The following is a 20,840-nucleotide window of genomic DNA, read 5'->3' as shown; positions in this document are numbered from 1 at the left end:
TAGGTTAGCGGAAACAAAAACAAATGAAGGAAAACTATGTCAAGGCTTAATAAATACAATGAGTAAAAACAAGTAGGATATGGAGAATAGAAAGTGCTGGAGGGAGGAAGCAGAGACTGCTAGCTATTTCCCAATAGCCATTCTTCTCCCACCACACCCTTTTTGAAAATTAGCAATAGAACCCTTGCAGCTCGGTGCAGCCATGTGACTAACTCCTGGCCAATGGGATGTGTTAATGCATCTATGACCTACTGTAAGTGGTCTTAAAGCAGTGCAGGAGCGGTTCTTGCCCTCTTTGTTTCTTTCTTATTTCTACTTGCTGGAACGTGGAGTAATGGCTTGAGTTCTTGGACTATGAGGTAGAAACCACATGCTGAAGACGGCAGAACAAGAGAGAAGCAGCCTAGGTTCTGACACCATGGAGCACCATACTAGGAGCCCTGAACTGCCTATCTCTGGACTTCTTTTTTACAAGAGAAAATTTTTCTAGCTTAAGCCACGCCTTTGTGGCTTAAACTTATGATCTTAATCAATAGGAGAGTGACTATTTCTTTTTCATTTGTTTCTATTATTTTCATTATACCCATCACTTATTTATTTATTTATTTATTTATTTATTTATTTATTTATGGCTGCATTGGGTCTTCGTTTCTGTGGGAGGGCTTTCTCTAGTTGTGGTAAGCGGGGGGCCACTCTTCATCACGGTGCGCGGGCCTCTCACTATCGCGGCCTTTCTTGTTGCGGAGCACAGGCTCCAGACGCGCAGGCTCAGTAATTGTGGCTCACGGGCCTAGTTGCTCCGCGGCATGTGGGATCTTCCCAGACCAGGGCTCGAACCCGTGTCCCCTGTATTGGCAGGCAGATTCTCAACCACTGCGCCACCAGGGAAGCCCCCCATCACTTATTAATCACCAAATTCTTTGCCTAAATAAATTTCCTCTCAATATGATTAAACCCATTAATCAGCTTATCAGTTTCATCTTCTGGCATTATCTTTCGGGGGGTCCTTTGTTCTCTTGCTCCACTGTGGGCTAATTGTTTTTTAAGACAGCATGGTAGTAATTCTGGGATCTCCTCTCACTGATATCCTGGGGGATCTCGTTTGCCTTGTGTTGGACCTCCTGTTGCCAGGATTTGGTAGCTTTTTTTTTTGAGACTTGAATTTCAAAAAATGTTTTATTCTACCAAACCTCTTGATTCATATGTTGGTTGGGCATAAAATTCTACATTGGAAATAATTTTTCCTTATAATTTCAAAGGCAATTCTCCATTGTATTATAGCTTCTAGTAAGAAATTCATGGCATGCTGATTCCTGCTTTTTTGTATGTGACTTCTCTGTCTCTCTATAAAATCAAGGGAAGGAGTCTGCATAGATTCTTCTCGACAGACTGTGTGAGTGATATAAAGTATATGAGTTTGGAGCATACAGGCCTGGATTTGAATTCCGGTTCTGGTACTTATTGACTGTGTAAGCTTGGGTAAGTTACTCAGTTTCTCTGAGCCTCTGTTACCTTGTTTGTTATTGGTGATAAACTACTACCTAGGGTTGTAAGAATAATTAAATGAGAGAATCTCATTATAGTACTTTCCCATAGAATTAATCACTCAGATTAATTTCTGACCTGAACCCCCAGAATATTAGAACCAGGGGCATCGTTGGAATCTTTCACTTTTTTAAGGATAAATTTCTCAGAAATAAATGCATTAAATTGTATAATTTTGAAAATGAAAGGAACACTAGAAATACTTTGTTGAGAGAAGTAAATTTACACTTTTATTTTGCTAATGGTGAAAATAAGCTCCAAGAGGGCAAGTGACTTGTTGATGGTTACACAGTAATTTAGAACTCAAGTCAGGCATAAAGGCCTTGTCATTGGTCACCTGGGGTGCTTGCAAACAACCTAGCTCTTCATGTACCAACAACTCTGACCCCTACTAACTGCGCCCCTCCCAATTCTCTACTCATTTTGAAACATAAAGTGAATCCTGACACTCTCCACCAAGTTTCAGCACATTGAGCATAAAATGCAGACTCCTTCCCAGGCCTATGTCCTATGACTCCTGCCTCCCTCTCCTCCTCATCTCCCATCACTCTCCCTCGTAGCTCATCACATTCCAGCCCCACTGCCTTCCTGTTGTTCCTTAAACATAAAAGCTCATTTCTTTTGTGGGACTTTGTACCTACACTTTCTATTGCCTTTGCTCATAGTGTTCTTTCTCTCCAAATCTTTTCCTGGCTTGTTTTTCCTAATCGTTTATGCCTTGGAAGAAGTTATCACCTTCTCGGGGAGCGTAGTCACTCTTCTCCTCATGCACTGCTTTATTTTTGGCTAAGTGATATAATTATTTGTTTACTGTCAAATTTCTCTATAGGATTGCAAACTCCTTGAAGGTAGGGACTTTTTCGTATTCACCCAGACTCTCAAATATGCAGAACAGTGTCTGGCATATAGTAGCTGCTCAGTGAATGTTTGTTGAGTGAAGACATGGGCGGTAGACTGGATTGACTTGAGTTCAGTATATGAGTATTTAGGCCCTCTTTGTGTTCCATCACCCCTAACCGTAAAATGAGTCTGCAGCTTACAAGCCTATGGCAGCGGGGAGGGGGGCATCAAATAACCAAAAGGGGAGGGGATAGATGCATGTTTGCAGTTGTTATTGATTGGTCCTGTGCTCTGAGGCAATAGGAGAGGCCAGGCCCTCTTGGGTGATCCTACATTTGACGTCCCTTTGCAGAGACATGCCCTGCTCAGTGGTGGAGGAAGAGTGGACCACCACCCCAGTCCCCCAGACCATCACGGACCTCTTCCGAAACGGGAACTGGACGATGGAGAACCCCTCCCCCACCTGCCAGTGTAGCAGCGACAGAATCAAGAAGATGCTGCCCGTGTGTCCCCTGGGGGCTGGGGGGCTGCCTCCTCCACAAGTGAGTCACTTTCAGGGTGTGACCGTTCAGGTGGGGTGCAGGGTGGGCTTGGGGAGAAGGCATGGGTGACCTGCCATGTCAGGAGGGTCTCTTTCAGTCTTGATTCTTGTCATAGGGAAAAGCATGTGAGTTTTGAGAGGAGGGGGCTTGGAGCAAATTGTTCCTGTATCTGAGGGAGCTTAGCCTGCTTCTCTCTTTTGAAGTCAGCCTAGTTTCCTTACTGGTTCGAGGTACAACCAGAATGCAACACTCTGGATCAATGAGCTGTGGAAGGCACACTATGGACTCTCTGGTGTCACAGGACAGACTGTGACAAGCCCAGCTTCATCTCTGCCTCTGCCACAGATGAGCTGGTGACCTTGGACAGGTCACTCTGAGTCCCTGGGCCTGTTTCCTCACCGCTGAATTAGGGAGGCTCGCCCATAAAACTTCTGTGGGCCTTACAACCCTGACATCCTCTGAAACTCTGAGTGTGGGAAACAGTTCTGAGCCATTTTTTCTGAGAATGATATCAGGAAGAGGCTTGCTTTTGCTGTCTCTCTGCTTCCTTATCAGCATCCAGGTTGCAGGGTGAGGAGAATGAATTTCAAATGGTGTTGAAAACTTAAAGCAGTCCTTCTTGGTTACCTTTCTTTAAAATAAGAGCTCATCTCTTCATCAGTATAACTCCAATGAACAGAAGAATTCACTAGGCATGGTCAATGGTGCTGCTCCCTAAAATCCTTTTGTAACCATAAAGAATGATACTTCACGGTCTAACGCTTAGTTGTTCAGAATAATTTGCTGGGGCTCTCCTTGACTTGCCATAAGTGAATGGCCCTGCTGAGAGCAGAGTGGATCAGGCCTTGGTGGCTGGCTGATGGCAGAGCCTGGGCCCTGTGGGCAGAGTCTGGTCACACTGTGGTACATGTTTGAGGGACATGTGTCATTGTTGTCCTTGATTTGTTTTCTGTCCCAATTCTGGTCCATAAAGACACATGTGCTCGGTTTACTTTGAATTTAAAAAGCTTCTAGCTCAGTCATATCTCATTAAATAAGGTTGTTTTTAATTAGTTTAATCCAAAGTATAAGTCTCATATCTTAGTTACACTTTCCTCCCAAATCAGATTCATAAAGGGTCCTATGGATTTAAGGACAGTTTCTCAGGCTTTTTACATGGACCCACGAAGGACTTGGATGGAAGAAGTGGTATTAAAACCATTTATTTTCACTGCTTTTCAACTCATGTGTCCCCCTGAGTTTTGAAGGAATAGGTGGTACTCAGAAGAAAAGAAGGAAGCATCGTTGAAATCCATTCATACCTTCAGGAAAATGAGATCACTTACATGGCTGCCTCACAACATAGCTCTCTGAGCAGAGCAGTCTGGGGCGTCTACAGTGGCCCTCATGCTGGGAGAGAGCCAAGGCCTGTGAATAAGTCCTTCAGGTCTTTCTGGTCAGCGCCCCTCACTGCTCGTCCTGACTCCCCATTCGTTTACCTTGCGATCCAAGTTCAGGCCTGAGCCACCATAGCTGGAGGCGCATCTGTGAGATGAATGAGTAGTCTTTCTTTAACATCTCAGATGTCTAACTTTGTCTATAATCAAGCCCAAGCCCCTCCCCTTCCCCATTTAGCTTCTGTTAGCCCCCTGGGCAGGAATAATAGGAGTTAAGAGGTTACCAGAATCTAATAGAGGAGATTGAGCTATAACTTTCACCAAATCTAACTTTAGACTTCCTTTAAAGAGGGAATTCATCTAAATGAAGCATGTACAGACTCATGCTGTATCTGCTACAAAGCGATTCTGTATTCATATTCTCAGTGTTCTAATGTCAGGCTGTTCTTTTAGGTATGGTAGGTTTCTCGGGGTACCAGTACTTCTCAATCATGTCCTCCAAGTCAGAGTTAAGGATGCCATCAAGCAAGTGAAGGAACACTTGAAGCTCGGCAAGTAACAGTATCCATCCCAAAACATGTCAGAAAAAGGGGCCCAGAGTCGTTGGTACATGGGAGTAGTTGGCAGGTAAACATGGTCACTTAACAGTTTATTGTTTAAGACTTTTAAATACAAAGCCATCACTGGCATTTAGTGATCTTACGCCAGTCAAGACTGAGCTCCAGTTCATACTTGAAAGTGTAGATCCTATATGTGGAGCATGGCAATTATTGTTTCTGCTTATCTCCTACAGAATAATTATACAGGTCAATGGAAATTTTATATGACCCTGTATAAAGGGTGTATAAGACCGTTCTTTTTTTTTTTTCATAAATTTATTTATTTTATTTTTGGCTGTGTTGGGTCTTCGTTGCTGCACGTGGGCTTTCTGTAGTTGCGGTGCGTGGGCTTTCTCTAGTTGCGGTGAGCAGGGCCTACTCTTCGTTGCAGTGCGCGGGCTTCTCATTGCGGTGGCTTCTCTTGTTGCGGAGCACGGGCTCTAGGCGCACGGGCTTCAGTAGTTGTGGCACGTGGGCTCAGTAGTTGTGGCTTGCGGGCTCTAGAGCACAGGCTCAGTAGTTGTAGCGCATGGGCTTAGTTGCTCTGCGGCATGTGGGATCTTCCCGGACCAGGGCTCGAACCCGTGTCCCTTGCATTGGCAGGTGGATTCTTAACTACTGCACCACCAGGGAAGCCCTAAGACCGTTCTTATAACAAGAATCTGTTAGAATTTTTGTTTGTTAGATTAATATGCTATGCATTGTTGTTTTCCAATTTATTTACAGCCAGAAGAATTTAACTTATTTGAGTAATTTCACACTAATATTTCTGCATTTATTAAGTTTCCAAACCAAAGCAGTCCTTTGTGTGTGTGAGAATTTACAACCTGCTGCTCTTATAATGTCAAAAACAGTGAACCGAAGTGAACCCCATTAGGCCACTCTCAGACCTCTTTCTTTTTTTTTTTTAATAATTAAATTAAATTCCATTTATTTATTTATTTATTTTATTTTGGGCCAGGCCTTCCCTGACCAGGGATTGAACCCAGACCCCCTGAAGTGGAAGCATAGAGTCCTAACCACTGGACTGCCAGGAAATTCCCTCTCAGACCTCTTTCAATAGTTTCATTTTGGTACCAGACTCTTTCATGAACTCAGAGAAATCAGTTCAGCATTTGAACTGTCAGGTTTTTGACCTGAAAATGATGTTTTAACTCTGAATAAAATAATTTTATTTTATTTATTGAGCCGGTGTTTTTCCCTGGGCTATTCTTCATATATTGCGTGTGTGCATGTGTGTGTCTGCCTTGATTGAGTCCTCAATTGCATCAATGAACGCTCAGATCCTCACTGACTTTCTCTTTGCAAGAAGAACATGTTAGTGGACATAATTACGTCCATCTGTGTCATCTCTGCAATGTCCTCTGTCCCGGCCAGCTTTGTCGTGTTCCTGATCCAGTGGTGCGTCAGCAAATGGAAGCACCTGTAGTTCATCAGCGGAGTGAAGCCCATCATTCTACTGGCTCTCCAATTCTGTCTAGGACATGGTAAGAACGCTGGTCTGCCGCTGCTTTATAAACCTCCATCAGGGCTCTGGATTGGATGGATGAAAGGGCCCCTGGCCATCACCAGGAAATGTTCTACCTAGTTCAAAGATGAATGAAAGAGGAAAAGGCAGACCCAGTTGTACACTTTCATGTGACCAAACATGGCCTTAAGCACACACAGCTGATCTCACGCCAGAGGAAATCCGTCCACACAGACTGCAATTCATACCATCACCACCTCATTCCCTAAGTGACAACTTTTCAAAAAACTGAGGTGGAAGACTCTTAGTCAAAACTCAAAACCAATGCTTCTAACATGTCTGATAGACTTTAGCCTTCAGAGTCAGGGTGTTCTTTGCCTTACTAGGAACTCATCTGTCCTTCAGATTCCTGAGGACCAGGTAAGAGAGGTGACCGTGCTTCCTGTTTTTCAGTTTTCCCATAGATAGCTAATTTATAATTTATTGTTTTTACAGTATATTAGAAACATAAAATAACATAGCTGTAAGTACAAGCTATCAGGAGAGCTTAGAAGTGCCAAATCTAGTTTAAGAAGGCTGAGGCACTCAACTAAAATAAAAACTAAAGTTGTTTGTAAGAAAATCCTAGTATGTCTGTGATGGTACTGAAGAAATTCTTATAAGGTTACTTGCGGGCTATTTACTTGAGGTGACAATATTTACAATAAAGACAGTACATTATTACTGTCTCATTACCTTATGGCAACACAACAATAGCTCCAGAGATGAGGATAAAAATATAAAACACAATAAGAAGAATCAGATTGTATATGTAGGCTTTTATTAGGGCGAACATTTCCATAACCATAAATATCTCATTAAAACAAACAGATGACCAAGTACTTTTGTTAAACAGTGATTTAAAATGAAGTAAATATTAGTAAAGTTAACTGTAAATGAAGATACTGCAGCATATAAACCAATGAGTCATCAATAACTTTTAATACCAGGACCTAATAACATTATTTTCCAGGTAAGTAATTATTAATGTGAAAACCATAATTAATACAGATGACACAGGTAACACTGTACTCTTCCATTGTAAAGAAATATGTTTAATATTTTTATGAATCCTATCTGGTAGTATAAAATAAACTTTAATGGACAAAAACTTTTAAAATCTTAGAAAAACAGACATGATGAAAAGGTCAATAATGTATACAAATAATGTAAAGATATTATCACAGGTATGGAAATGAAAGAATCATTTGAATGTAAGAAAATGCTATTAAAGCAGAGGGTTGTCAAAATAGAGAAAAAGAGATATTTTGAAACAAATGAAAAGTCAAGATCCTATAGTAATAGCAACTATTTTTAATGTATGACAGATGCTGAAATGCCTAGGCAAAAAGGAACAGACTGTTTCTTGAAGTGGTGGTGATAGTGGACAGAGGTAGCTTTTAAATATGCAAGGGACATAGCAAATTAACTTACCACCTCCATCAAATAAAAGTGAGAATCTCTTGGGAGAATTTAAGCACCATTAGTAGACACATCTTATGGCAATTAATGAAATGCTTCATGTATCAGTGGAAAACTATTTCAATGGTGAAAATGACATAGGAATCAGAAGCATATTCTGCTGAGACCCAAGGAAGTTAACACTTTCCCGAACTGGAAAAAAATTCATAAGAAGGTATATAAAGTTAATTGACTAAATCAAATTTGTTCTAAGAATAACTTGTGCCTAGTGAAATAGCTTACCAGCTGCCACAACTCTGGGATCCTCATGAGACTGGTGTCTCCCAGCTGCTCGGCTATCCGCACTCTCGTTCCACCAAAGAACATGAACTGCAGAAATAAATAAACCAGAAATAGATTCTAAAGACTGTGGCATTACTCAGATAAGAAAGACAGAAACATTAATCAGAAACTGTAACTCCTATTCTTTAAATCAAAATAGTGATTATCAACAGGGTAACACTAAGTATATTAGTGATAAGATTTCAGAGGGGTGAGCGATTTGGGAGAGAAATTTATAAATTAATTAGTCAAACTGGTTTTGTAGATGAAGAAACAGAAAGCTGGAGAAGGGAAGTAAAATAACACAGCTAAAGACATAATCAAGACTAGACTCAGGGTTTCCCTGGTGGCGCAGTGGTTAAGAATCCGCCTGCCAATGCAGGGGACATGGGTTTGAGCCCTGGTCCGGGAAGATCCCACATGCCATGGAGAAGCTAAGTCCGTGAGCCACAACTACTGAGCCTGCGCTCTAGAGCTCGCGAGCCACTACTACTGAAGCCTGTGTGCCTAGAGCCCATGCTCTGCAACAAGAGGAGCCACCACAATGAGAAGCCTATGCACCGCAACGAAGGTTAGCCCCTGTGCGCCACAACTAGAGAAAGCCCGTGCGCAGCAACAAAGACCCAACGCAGCCAAAAAAAAAATAAAGACTAGACCCAAATTGCATGACTTCCTAATACATGTTCCTTTATTTTAAAAAAGCAAGATCATAAAAAAAGTTGTGTTTATTATTGAACATTTGGGTGATAAAAAGAAAAAAACTAAAAGTAGCAATAATGTTAACCACCTAAGGAAAACCTCTATTAAGTGTATTTCCTTTAAAAAATGTGAGGAAAATCACATTAGGATCTTGCTGTATATTATGCTTAGTCTTAGTAATAGATTTTTAAAAATCAACAATGTGTTCTTTCTATGGCAATAACATTAATTTTTTAAATTAATTTTTATTGGAGTATAGTTGCTTTACAATGTTGTGTTCGTTTCTGCTGTACAGCAAAGTGAATCAGCTATACGTATACATATATCCCCTCTTTTTTGGATTTCCTTCTCATTTAGGTCACCACAGATCATTGAGTAGAGTTCCCTGTGCAATAACATTAATTTTTCATGGCTATATGAATTCCTTCTTATAGATATAACAACATTTTATCCCAACCCCTTATTATTGACCAATTAAATTATTTCCAGTGTTTCAGTATTCTGTGAAATACTGGGATAATGTTCTTGTGCATAGTGTTTTATAAACTTTTTATAATTACAGTATAATACATGTTATCTGTATAGGAAAATGCAGATAAAGTAGGAGGCATTTCAATACCATCCAGAAATAACCACTTTAATATTTGGTATATCTCTTTCCATGGTTATGCATACATGTTTGCATTTTAATATATATTTATGTATTTATATACACATAAACACATAAAAATATATGCTTATGGTTATAAATACATTATATATGATACATATCTATATATCTATTTATGTATCACATGTGTATTACATAAAGATGGTTATACCACATTGTTTCCAACGTTTCCTTACTATAAATAATGCTGACATAAATTTCATTAGAGCAGCAGTACATGTATATCTATAATAAGAGCAGTGTTGATGACAACTTCTAACATTTATTGGGTGCTTATTACGTGCTGAGCCTGGTTTTACATTTTGTGTGTATTAACTCATTTAGTTTTCGTAATAACCTTCAGTGGTAGGTTATTACTGTCATCATTTTATGGATGAGGAAACTAAGGCACAGTAAGGTTAAGTAACTCACCCAAGGTGACAGAGTTTTAAGTGGTGGAGCTGGGATTCAAACCCAGGCAGTCTGGATCTGATTATTTTCTTAACATAAACTCCTAAAATTTAAATTGAGAGAACCAAAGAGTATCTTACATATATACACTTACAAATGTACAGTGTATATATTATACACTATCCTCCAGAAGTGAAGTACTGATTTATACTCAGCATATTATCATATTCCTAGTACACTGAGAATGAATTTAAGATTAAAAAGTGTGTGCACACACATTTCAGTAGTTTTTTTAAATAAAAATTCTACACGTCCATTATAGTAAATTAGAGATTTAAAAAACCTTTAACGTCATCATTCAAATGTGATTATATATTTTATATCCTTTCAAATTTCCTTCTTGTATAACTAAAAACATTCATATTTCCTAGAATGTTGGCAAAAACAGTTGAAAAAATTAAGCTTTTTGTTTTATTGCCAAATTATTAAGGGGGGCAAGATTAAGCCAATACAGCCCTACACTGTACAACAGTACTTGTTTGTCCCCAACCCCTCTAATACTGTATCTATATAATATGTTTTTATTAGGTAAAGAATGGCATCCAATTATTGTTTTAATCTGCAACTTCTTTAATATATATTAGTCATCTGTGTCGTCTTTGCATAAGCTTTTATTTTTCTTTTTGCTTTTGGATTTCATTTATGTTGTTGTGGGTATGCACAGAAATTTGAGCCTTTGTACAATAAAATCATCAGTTCTTTTTTCTCCTTCATAGTTTCTTCATTTGCTTTTGGCTTAGAAATGTTGTTCTCACATATTATTAAGTAAATTTATCTATATTTTGTTTCAGTAATTCTATGAATTCAGTTTTTTAATTGATATTTATAATCCATCTTGATTTTATTTTAGTGTATGGTGTGAGAAAGGCATCTAATAATTGTCATAATTTTTCTCCTCTTCATGTATTTTCCAACTTGAACAAACATCTATTTTTGCACAGTCCAACTTTTTTTTTTTACAATATATTATAAAAAGTTGAATTTCTGGGCAACGATCAGCTCAACTCTGGATATGTTAGGTTTGAGATGTCCATTAGACATGAAGTGGAGAATACGAGGAGGCAACTGGATATTATGAGTTTTCAAATATTAAAAGTCTTAGTTATCCTCTCAGATAAACTTTATAAGCATTTTTCGAGTTTGCCACAAAAACAAAAAAAAACCGAAAAAACCCTCTGAAATTCTGACTGGAGTATCTTTCAACTTGATAAGTTAAATATCCCAAATAGGTGTTTTATTAAATAAATCAATATGGTATACATACTATGTGTATATAAGTAGTGAGAAATGGGTAATTTTTTTCTTTGGGCTTGTCCATGTTTTTAATATTTACAATAACTATATATTACTTTTTTAAAAAAATAATTAATTAATTTATTTATTTATTTTTATTTTTGGCTGTGTTGGGTCTTCGTTTCTGTGCGAGGGCTTTCTCCAGTTGCGGCAAGCGGGGGCCACTCTTCATCGCGGTGCGCGGGCCTCTCACTATCGCGGCCTCTCTTGTTGCGGAGCACAGGCTCCAGACGCGCAGGCTCAGCAGCTGTGGCTCACGGGCCCAGCTGCTCCGTGGCATGTGGGATCTTCCCAGACCAGGGCTCGAACCCGTGTCCCCTGCATTGGCAGGCAGATTCTCAACCACTGTGCCACCAGGGAAGCCCCTATATATTACTTTTCACCCCAAAACAACCCAAGTAATATTATTTAAAAAAAATCACAAATGGTACAACAGTACATACTTTCACATATAAAATAAATAAGTTGCTGAGAAGCTTAAAAGTTCCCATTACAAGGAAAAAAAAAAATTTTAACTATGTGAGGTAATGGATGTTAACTAAACTTATTGTGGTGATAATTTCACACAATATATATATATATATATCAGATCATGGGCTTCCCCGTTGGCGCAGTGGTTGAGAATCTGCCTGCCAATGCAGGGTACACGGGTTCGAGCCCTGGTCTGGGAAGATCCCACATGCCGCGGAGCAACTAGGTCCGTGAGCCACAATTGCTGAGCCTGCGCGTCTGGAGCCTGTGCTCCGCAATGGGAGAAGCCACGATAGTGAGAGGCCCGCGCACCGCGATGAAGAGTGGCCCCCACTTGCCACAACTAGAGAAAGCCCTCGCACAGAAACGAAGACTCAACACAGCCAAAAATAAAATTAATTAATAAAAAAAAAAATCCACTTAAAAAAAAAATATATATATATCAGATCATTATGTTGTACACCTTAAACTTACACAATGTTATATGTCAATTATATTGCAATAAAAGTGGAAAAAAATGAATAAAACTACATTCAGAGATTATGTAGATTATGAAAAAAAGATTATGAAAGGAATAGGTGATTTCTTGAGGTTCTTTCCAGTTTTAAAAATTTTATTATTTTGATGTATCAGAGAAAAAAGCAGTTCAGTATTTGAAAAAGGCTTCATAAGGTATTAATATTCTAAAGAAATAAGATTTAAAAGAGGTTTACTCAACCCTTAAAATCACAAAACACTAAAAATTTGGCAATAAAAAGTAAAATACACTCAATAATGAGAACAGAGACAAACTGACCCAAGGAACAGTAGATCACCAATATACTTTGCAATTTCATAGAAGAGATGGACAACTGTACCTCTGTTGAGTATTCCATATTCTGCATGGAACACTCCAACTAATTTTGTGTAGCCTTGATTGACATGACTATGAACTGCCCTTTTAAATGGGTCACCCCACAGAGCTGGCCCACCAGGTTTCATCTGAAAAGTAGCCAGTTCATAGACTCCTGGAATAGGGAGAAAAATAAGTATTTTACTGAACACATTCAAGCAATTTGTAATCCTGTCTAGTTTGGTTCCAGTGGAAAGCTAATCTATATATAGATTTGGAGGATCATACACATATACATGTTTATGTAGACATATTTATTAATAATTTGCACTGTGCTTTTATGTTTAGAAAGTCCTTGTCCCACTTTAAGGATGAGTTGTTAAGCTTATCATAGAGAACAAAGAAAAAGGGACTGGAAGATATAGGTAAGTTATTATCTAAAATATTTTTAACCTATAAAATTTATCAATAAAATAGTGAGAAAATAATGGAATAGGAGTTTTTAGCTGCCTGCATTTACACTTTTAAAATAGAAATGAATAAAGTATTTTCCAATCTCTTACAGTTCTATTCTTCTTTCCGACTTCCACTACTTTTTTGCTTTATATAATTTCCCCCTATAGGTTTCCATTTCTACCAGGAACAGCAAGCAACCAATGGACCTGAAGTGACTGTCTCAGAGTTTTTGAGGGAAAACAAACGCTAAAGGAGGTGGTTTTATTATTCCAGGTATATAATATCCAGGTAAATACTTGAAAAGTATTTTACCTTCTGGGTGGAAGTATAGGGTGGGTGGACAGAAAGAAACTAGGGGGCCAGTAGACTTGAGAAGTAAAGGAAAAACATGCAGAAGTTACTGAAGAATCATGAATAACATAGAGGAAGAGAACCAAGATTTGACATTGTCTTTGAAACCCACTAGTTCATTTAGATGGTGCCTAAAACTGAGGGGATGTAGGTGGATAAGGATCTAAATAAGACTTTTCAAATCTCTTGTAATCCAAAATGCACTACAGAGTTGGGAATAATGGGGGAAATAAAATAAAATTTAAATTAGTTTATGCTTTTTCTAATCTGACCTTTGTTTAAAACTGGATTGAGGTAATAATTTCTTTAAGTCAGCAAGAAGTGAAATCAGGAAGAAGACAAATCTTTAGGAATTATTTTCAAACTGAGAAATAAGAAAGAGGAAGACATAAAAGTTAGACTACAGTAATACAGCTTGGCAGTTTCAGTTAATTCATTCCCCCGAAACAGTCAAATTTTATAAGCAAATTTGTACTTAATGATTTGAGATTAGTAGTAATTTATGGAAAAATGCTTTTATATCTAAAAGTTTGTAATATTTAAAAATTATGACAAAATATCATACACTATCCCTCATCTACCCACATGTGTTCCCTGCTCCCAAGGCCCAACTTCTCAACCTTTAGTGACCATGTCAACTTTTTCTATAATATAGCTCAACTTTAAGTATCAGTATGATACCAATTTGGAAAAATACTGCATTATTTAATGCTCAATTTTTAAGAATAAGCTAAGAGCTCCAACTTATTTTTATCTCAACAATCAACATATGTTCCTATATTATGCAAAAGATTAACTTCATTTTTTTCCAGTAGAACTTTAGTTTTTATAGCTTAAAATCTTTAATATTTTCTCCATCAAAATTCAGTGACTAAGACGGAAGGACTTACCGTCTTTTGGAGGTTTTTCTAATTTGCACCATGGCACCAGGTAAGTAATTTCACTCTCTTGTTTATCAGTAAGAGCCAAATTTGGAATGAGAAATTGTTCTTGCCATTCCTTATCTTTGGCCAAGGCCTTCTGAACTTCAGTTCGATGAGCAAAATTGTCTATGGGATGAAAAGGAGTAAGAAAAATAAAAATGTTTGATTTAAAACCACCTGTACTTTTTCTGGGTTTCATTCAGTTTAGTAAATGTTCATCGAGGCCACATAAGGACTGTGTTATATCACTGGAGATACCAACATAAGTAGATGTGACACCTGTCCCCAAGTTGTTCATGGTCTAAAAGGGGAGTAGGAATGTAAACAACTGATAATGTCATATAGTAATGGGCTTTGTATGCTCTACCACTTAGTAGGTAGTTGTGAGGCTTAGGTAAGTTATTGAATCTTTCTGTGTCTGTTTAACTCTAGGGCTGAAGTGAGGAGTAAATGAATTAGCACATGAAAGGAGCTCAGAACAGCGTTTGGCACCTAGTGAGTACTCAATATCTGTTAACTATTCTTATTAATTTTATTGAGGCATTTAAATTATGGCACCAGTTTAGAAAAAGACTATTTTTTTTTGTCAGTGGTGATGGTGATGAGTGGTCAGGTCAAGGTATAACTGAATTAAATTGAACATAAATGAAATTAAGATTTGCTTTTTCAGCCTCTTCTTTGAACAAACAGCTTCCAAAGAAATAGTGCTCATTCTCTTACATATTGTCATCCATTCTTTTTACCCAGTACTACTTCTCTTCTGTTTGTTACCCATATGTTACAAACATATGGGCCTAGTACTAATATTTACTAACAGGGCCTTATAAGACTAATGGTAAAAGAGTTTTCTATGGTTTACGTTGCAGATAAGGAATAACAGCTTTCTTAGAGCTTTAGTAAGTTATATCAGGACCTTACTAGTAATTTCTTAATGGGACGTGATTCAGCTGGTGGTGCATTAAAGCATAAATTGTGTTTTTTTAAATGAATTTATTTATTTTTGGTTGCGTTGGGTCTTTGTTGCTGCGCGCGAGGGCTTTCTCTAGTTGTGGCGAGAGGGGGCTACTCTTCGTTGTGGTGCTCGGGCCTCTCATTGCGGTGGCTTCTCTTGTTGTGGTGCACGGGTTCTAGGTGTGTGGGCTTCAGTAGTTGTGGTTCACGGGCTCTAGAGCACTGGCTCAGTAGTTGTGGTGCATGGGCTTAGGTGCTCCGCGGCATGTGGGATCTTCCCGGACCAGGGCTCGAACCCGTGTCCCCTGCATTGCCAGGCAGATTCTTAACCACCGCGCCACCAGGGAAGTCCCATAAATTGTGTTTTAATGGGGTTTGTTTTATTACAACAGGGAGAACCTCTAAACTATCACCACGTTAAATACACAATGAGTACTTTTCATATTAGAGTACTTTATGACTATTAACTTTGGACACTGATGACCAAACACTAAATGAAATTATTAAAAGTTCTTTAGATATCATCAAGTCCTGATGTGACTTCACAAAGATTTAATATTGGAGTAATAAACATTCTGGGGATTCCTGTAACCGTTCTTCTTGTAAACCAGGGGTTGGTCAACTTCAATATTGAAAGAACTTACTCACTTCCTTTCCTTTACCTCCCTAGACTAGTATAATGACAGTGAATTCCTTGAAACTCTGGGGGCAGAAAAAAAACCAAAGTGGTTCTGAAACATAACAAAATTATTAAATCTTAAGGATGGGTGAGGGCTTCAAAGTTAACTATCATCCCCTATCAACTTCTATTTCCCTAAAGTCCCTAGATGTTTGAATGATTTCTGCTAAAATATTGATATCCAGCTATAGCTTCAATATAAAGAAAAAATAATTCTACTTTCTTTTATGATCCTAACCCACTCTGGTTCTTGCATTAACTGCTTTAAATTTTTCATAAAAAATCTTTACAATAAGCCATTCTAAACTCTTTTTTTTTAGAATTAAAGTCTAGTTCAGAATTTTATGACTTGAAATTGGAGATGCCACATTTTCCCAATATTGCTTCCCATATGATAATATAAAGGTTCCAGGAATGGGCTGTTAAGAGGTATACTGTTGGGGAGAATAATCACTGAATTAATTTTTTTGGTATTGCTTTTTTAGTTTTACTTAACCTGTATATATTTATAGTAACATAGATCCAAGAACTAAGTCTCATGTAATATCTAACTGAATGAAAATCTGTACTGAATACTTAATTTGATGACTCATACCATACTTCCAAATATGAAACACTTTATTCATTCTGCCTCCAAATTCTACAGTCCAGAATCCAACCAATTCAGAGTGAGCTGTCCGAAGATGAATGTTTTTCTTAACATTTTCCAGGAACTCATTCATCTTTGAGGGCTTAACATAATAGGTATGAAATTCATAGAATGTTCCATCGTATTGTCTGGGGCCTGTAGCAAAAGATGAACACACCTGAAGAAAGATAAGGCAAATTGAAATATTTGGGGAAGGTAGGGTTTATAATATTATGTTACAAACAAATCTGAGTCTGGAAACAAGGGACACTCATTAAACTCATAATCTGTTTCGACTTCTGTTGTCCTCTCTCCATTGAATTTGTTTAGAGATATGTCAATAAAGATGCCTGCTTTTAAACATTCTAAATATATAGCTACTGTTTCCTAGCAGGGGCTCCACCTTTAGTCACTTTTCCATGAGAAGTTGCTCATAAGAAGGCACTGGGGCACTCTCTTTACCAAAGGACTACAATTAGGATCCTAATAAATTTTACAAATAGTTTATTATCCCTTATTTAGCCAATATTCCATCTTTATTGAATAGCATATGTATTAGAGTTAAGCATTTAAAACAATTTTTTAACATATACAGGTATTTTGGCTGGCACAATAACAATGTGTTTACTGGCAGAAAACTCATTTTTTTTTTTTAGGTTCTTAAAACAATGGAAATTGCTGGTCAGATAGAAGTATTTTCTAAGTCCAGTGAAGTGGACCACTAGTCAAAAATAGGACAGGAGTGCAACTAATATAATAGGAAACTATGACTTAGCCAATTGCATTGTAATACGGTGATAGCCTGTGTAAATGCTAGAAAAAGGAAACATCAGTAAGTCAGAATTGTCTGAATAATTACTAGGGTTTAATTACATATGCAACCTGCAGAAGGGCATTTAATCCACCCAATTATAGAAGGTTGATGGAAATATCCCTTAAGAACCATTCATTACTTTTGTAATAGTCATATGCTCACAATGTAAATTTCTAATTGGGTTCTCTGAGTGAACTTAACTTTCAGTAGGAGATGCTTTGTGTATGTATATGTGTTTGTGTATATATATATGTATATACAAATATATGTATATACACACATGCGTATACATATACATTCATATAGCATTCTAGTTTACATATCCATCGTACATAAGTTTGGTTAGCATGTGCACATTTCCTGAAGCTGATTATACCAGAATTATCTATTAAAGTAGTTTTGGTACTTATAAGGCTATTGATGAATTTTGGGCTTATACTGGCTACCTGATATGTCAAAGGAAAGCAGTAGGCTTCTTCCTCTGACATATATTTTGTTTACAAAACAGAGTAATGCATATATTTTACTTAATTGTGTATAAGGCTTAATTATAATAATCTCTCTTGAGGTCATTCCATCTCTATGATGAGTTATATTCTTATTGCCCAACTGACTTAAGCTTGCCATCAAAAACAATTGCAGCTGCCCCTGTATTTGGCAGATAATTCTTTTTGTGCCATCTTACCAAACTTTCCTAACAGAATGTTAAGCACATAAAAACTGCCTAGTATTTATAGTTTAAAAATATTATAAATAAAATATATCAGGTATCAGAAAATGGGCCAATAGGGTACTTGTAACAATTGTTTTTAAAGTTGCTTTTCAGCTTTTTAAAAAGCTTTTCAGTTGCTTTTTTTTGTATTTGGAGATCAAAATATGTGATCAGAGGCACACATTTTATTATCTTTGGCAGAAGAACGTGTCCTCCCTGTGTCCTCAAGTCCATTCTCTACGTCTGCGTCTTAATTCCTGTCCTTCCCCTAGGTTCGTCAGAACCATTTTTTTTTCTTTTTTTTTGGTTGACATTTAATAACGTCAAAGTTCAGAGTAAAATTCTAAGGAATAATTCTTGGTCCTGCCCCAGTACAGAGAATCAGAATAAAGACTGTATTGCTAATCTTGGGTGAAGGGGCCATTAATGGTTCCTCTTTAGTCTTCACCAGAAAGTCAGTCTCTAGAGTAGATTAATCCCCTTCTTACTGCTCTTTGAGAAAGAAGTAAAAGCCTAAACACCAAAAGGAAAAAACCTCTAGGGTAGATTCACAGAATAGGCCAATTCCTGACAGTTAAGGCTGAATCACAGTAATCTATTTTGTACATTTTTTATCCAGATTAAATGAAGTTGTCATCATCATATTTGCTACGAGGTTCCTGACACTGCCTGACTAGGGCACCAACCTCAGGAGACAGTGGCATCTGGGCAGGATGCTTCACCACCTGCACCCTGGGCCCCCTCTTAAAGGTTCTCTGCCTGCAAAATGCTGGGAGGTTGTGTATTTCGTTGAATCGGGGGAGGCCTGTCCTATTGCCCCTTCAGTCTGGAGGGGCTTGTCAAAACACAAATGAGTAAGAGAGGCCGGACCAGTGTCTAGCACAGGCCCCAATGCGGAGACAGCAACCTCGCAGAGACGCAAAAACGCAGCAGCTGGCGCTTCAGGGGTGTCCTCATGGCTTCCGGGTACCTAGGCTAGAAACGGCCCTTGTCCACAACTGTTTGCGAGCCGGCCGGACGAGACCCTGGCAGTGGGTCTTCCTCTAACAGCACCCTTCCTACTGCCGCGCATCCCGGGGTCGGCCGCCTCGGGATTCCCAGACTTGTACTAGAACCTCTACGGCAGCAGCACCACGTTGGCAGGTCTGGGCCCGTAGGCGCAAGCGCGGCCCGCGCTCTCCCCGCAGACGCCCCTCCCCGCCCCTCCCCCAGCGAACGTTTTGGGCACGTCCTGGGCGGCCGGTACCTGAGGCGCCTGCGTCCGAGCGGCCAGAGCCTTAGTCAGGCTCCTTCGGAGGGCAAGCATGGTACGGCTTCGAGCGCTGAGAAGGGCAGCGGCCGGTATTCTTCCTTAAATTCCTCCTCCTGTGGCTTCCCGACTAGCAGGGAGCGGCGCCTGCACAACTGCCGGATGCAGACTCGGGGCGGGTCGGCTCCTCCTCCTGCGTTGGGGCCGGTGGGGGAGGGGGGCGGCCGTACCGCCCAGTCCGCCAGGCGCCCTCCGCAGCCTGAGCCCCAGACGCGTTTGGTGTTAGCTCTGACTCTTCCTTCCCCGCTGGTTCCCTCAAACGTTCTTACCCCTAGCGTCAGAAGTGACATTAGAATTAGCTGAGTGCTGATGTCGCTCCTGTACCACCTGTCTGGGCCCATCGCCTCATGTCCTTGCACACCTGCGTACAGTTCCTAAAAGTTCGTGTGTAGGTTGCGAGTGTGCACGACCAAAGAGCCTTCACTTTTCTGTTTTAAGTGCGTTCTCCTTCCCCATCACTGCCCACAGCGTGAAGTTGCAAGGCTCCTAATAACTTAACACTGTATTTTCTAGGAGCTCAGAGGAATGGGGGCACCGAGCTAGATATGAAAAATTCAAATATAAACATACGTTGTTAAAATTCTGTGATCCTTAAAAGCAAAACCTCTGGTGTAGTCTCCCCTATCCCTGATTATTGCTCACCAGAATAATCACCTTTCAACATTGAGCTGTTTCTTCTGACGCCTGTTTCTATATTTTTAAATAATAGGCATATTCTGCTATTTCTTGTGTTTGTTTGTTTTGGTTTTTTTTTCGGTTTAGATAGTATCTATTGACTCCCTCTATGGAAGAAGAGGATTTATGTCTCTAGTATAACACTCCCCGCAAATAATTTCCCTTCCTGCGTCTAATAATGTTTACATGAAAAATAATCAGTTGATTACATCATTAATTTACATTATTTACATCATGTTAATATTTATGTTATTCTTGCTAATAGTTACATTATTGCAAACATTAATGCAGTATTACTTATATTGTTAGGACTAGGGGGTTAGTTGTACCTTGTACAATGACTTGAATCATCTGTTCAGAGGAAAGGAGGCTTTTTAAAATTAGTAATTCCAGAAGGGCGAGTCATTTTTTCCAGATGATGGGCATCCATTTCTAACTAATGAAGACAAAACAAAGCATCATCTGTGCCCAGACTGGATCTTTATGTTTAAATTTATTTTCTTAGACTTCCCCCCCGCCCCGCCCCCTGGAATTAACTATTAATTCCCTCATTCAACCCATGTTAATTAAATTTCTTCTATGCTTCAGTCACTTTTCCAGAAACTGGGGTGCAGAGGTGAACAAAAGACAAAGTCTGTGTCCCCTTGGAAGTTCCAGGTTAGGGGAAACAGACAAATGAAGGAAAAATATATCAGGGATTAATAAATAAGACGAGGAAAGACAAAGTAGGATATGGAGAATAGAAAGTGCTGGAGGGAGGTAGCAGAGACTGCTA

The 20,840-nt window shown here is 38.9% G+C and overlaps 1 protein-coding gene across 1 annotated transcript; it reads right to left on the bottom strand.

The window, feature by feature from the left end:
- Nucleotides 1–7,173: 7,173 nt before the first annotated feature.
- NIPSNAP3A (nipsnap homolog 3A) lies at nucleotides 7,174–19,583 on the bottom strand. Its single transcript, XM_036855042.1, has 6 exons — nucleotides 19,328–19,583; nucleotides 16,523–16,733; nucleotides 14,265–14,423; nucleotides 12,593–12,742; nucleotides 8,114–8,200; nucleotides 7,174–8,023 (listed from the first exon to the last, which is right to left on the bottom strand). Exons 1-6 carry the CDS (start codon nucleotides 19,385–19,387, stop codon nucleotides 7,947–7,949), a joined length of 744 nt encoding a protein of 247 aa, XP_036710937.1. The 5' UTR covers nucleotides 19,388–19,583; the 3' UTR covers nucleotides 7,174–7,946.
- Nucleotides 19,584–20,840: the final 1,257 nt, after the last annotated feature.

This window comes from Balaenoptera musculus, chromosome 6 (genome assembly GCF_009873245.2).
Source record: "Balaenoptera musculus isolate JJ_BM4_2016_0621 chromosome 6, mBalMus1.pri.v3, whole genome shotgun sequence".
NCBI lineage: Eukaryota > Metazoa > Chordata > Mammalia > Artiodactyla > Balaenopteridae > Balaenoptera > Balaenoptera musculus.
This window is presented reverse-complemented; position numbering and strand designations above follow the sequence as displayed.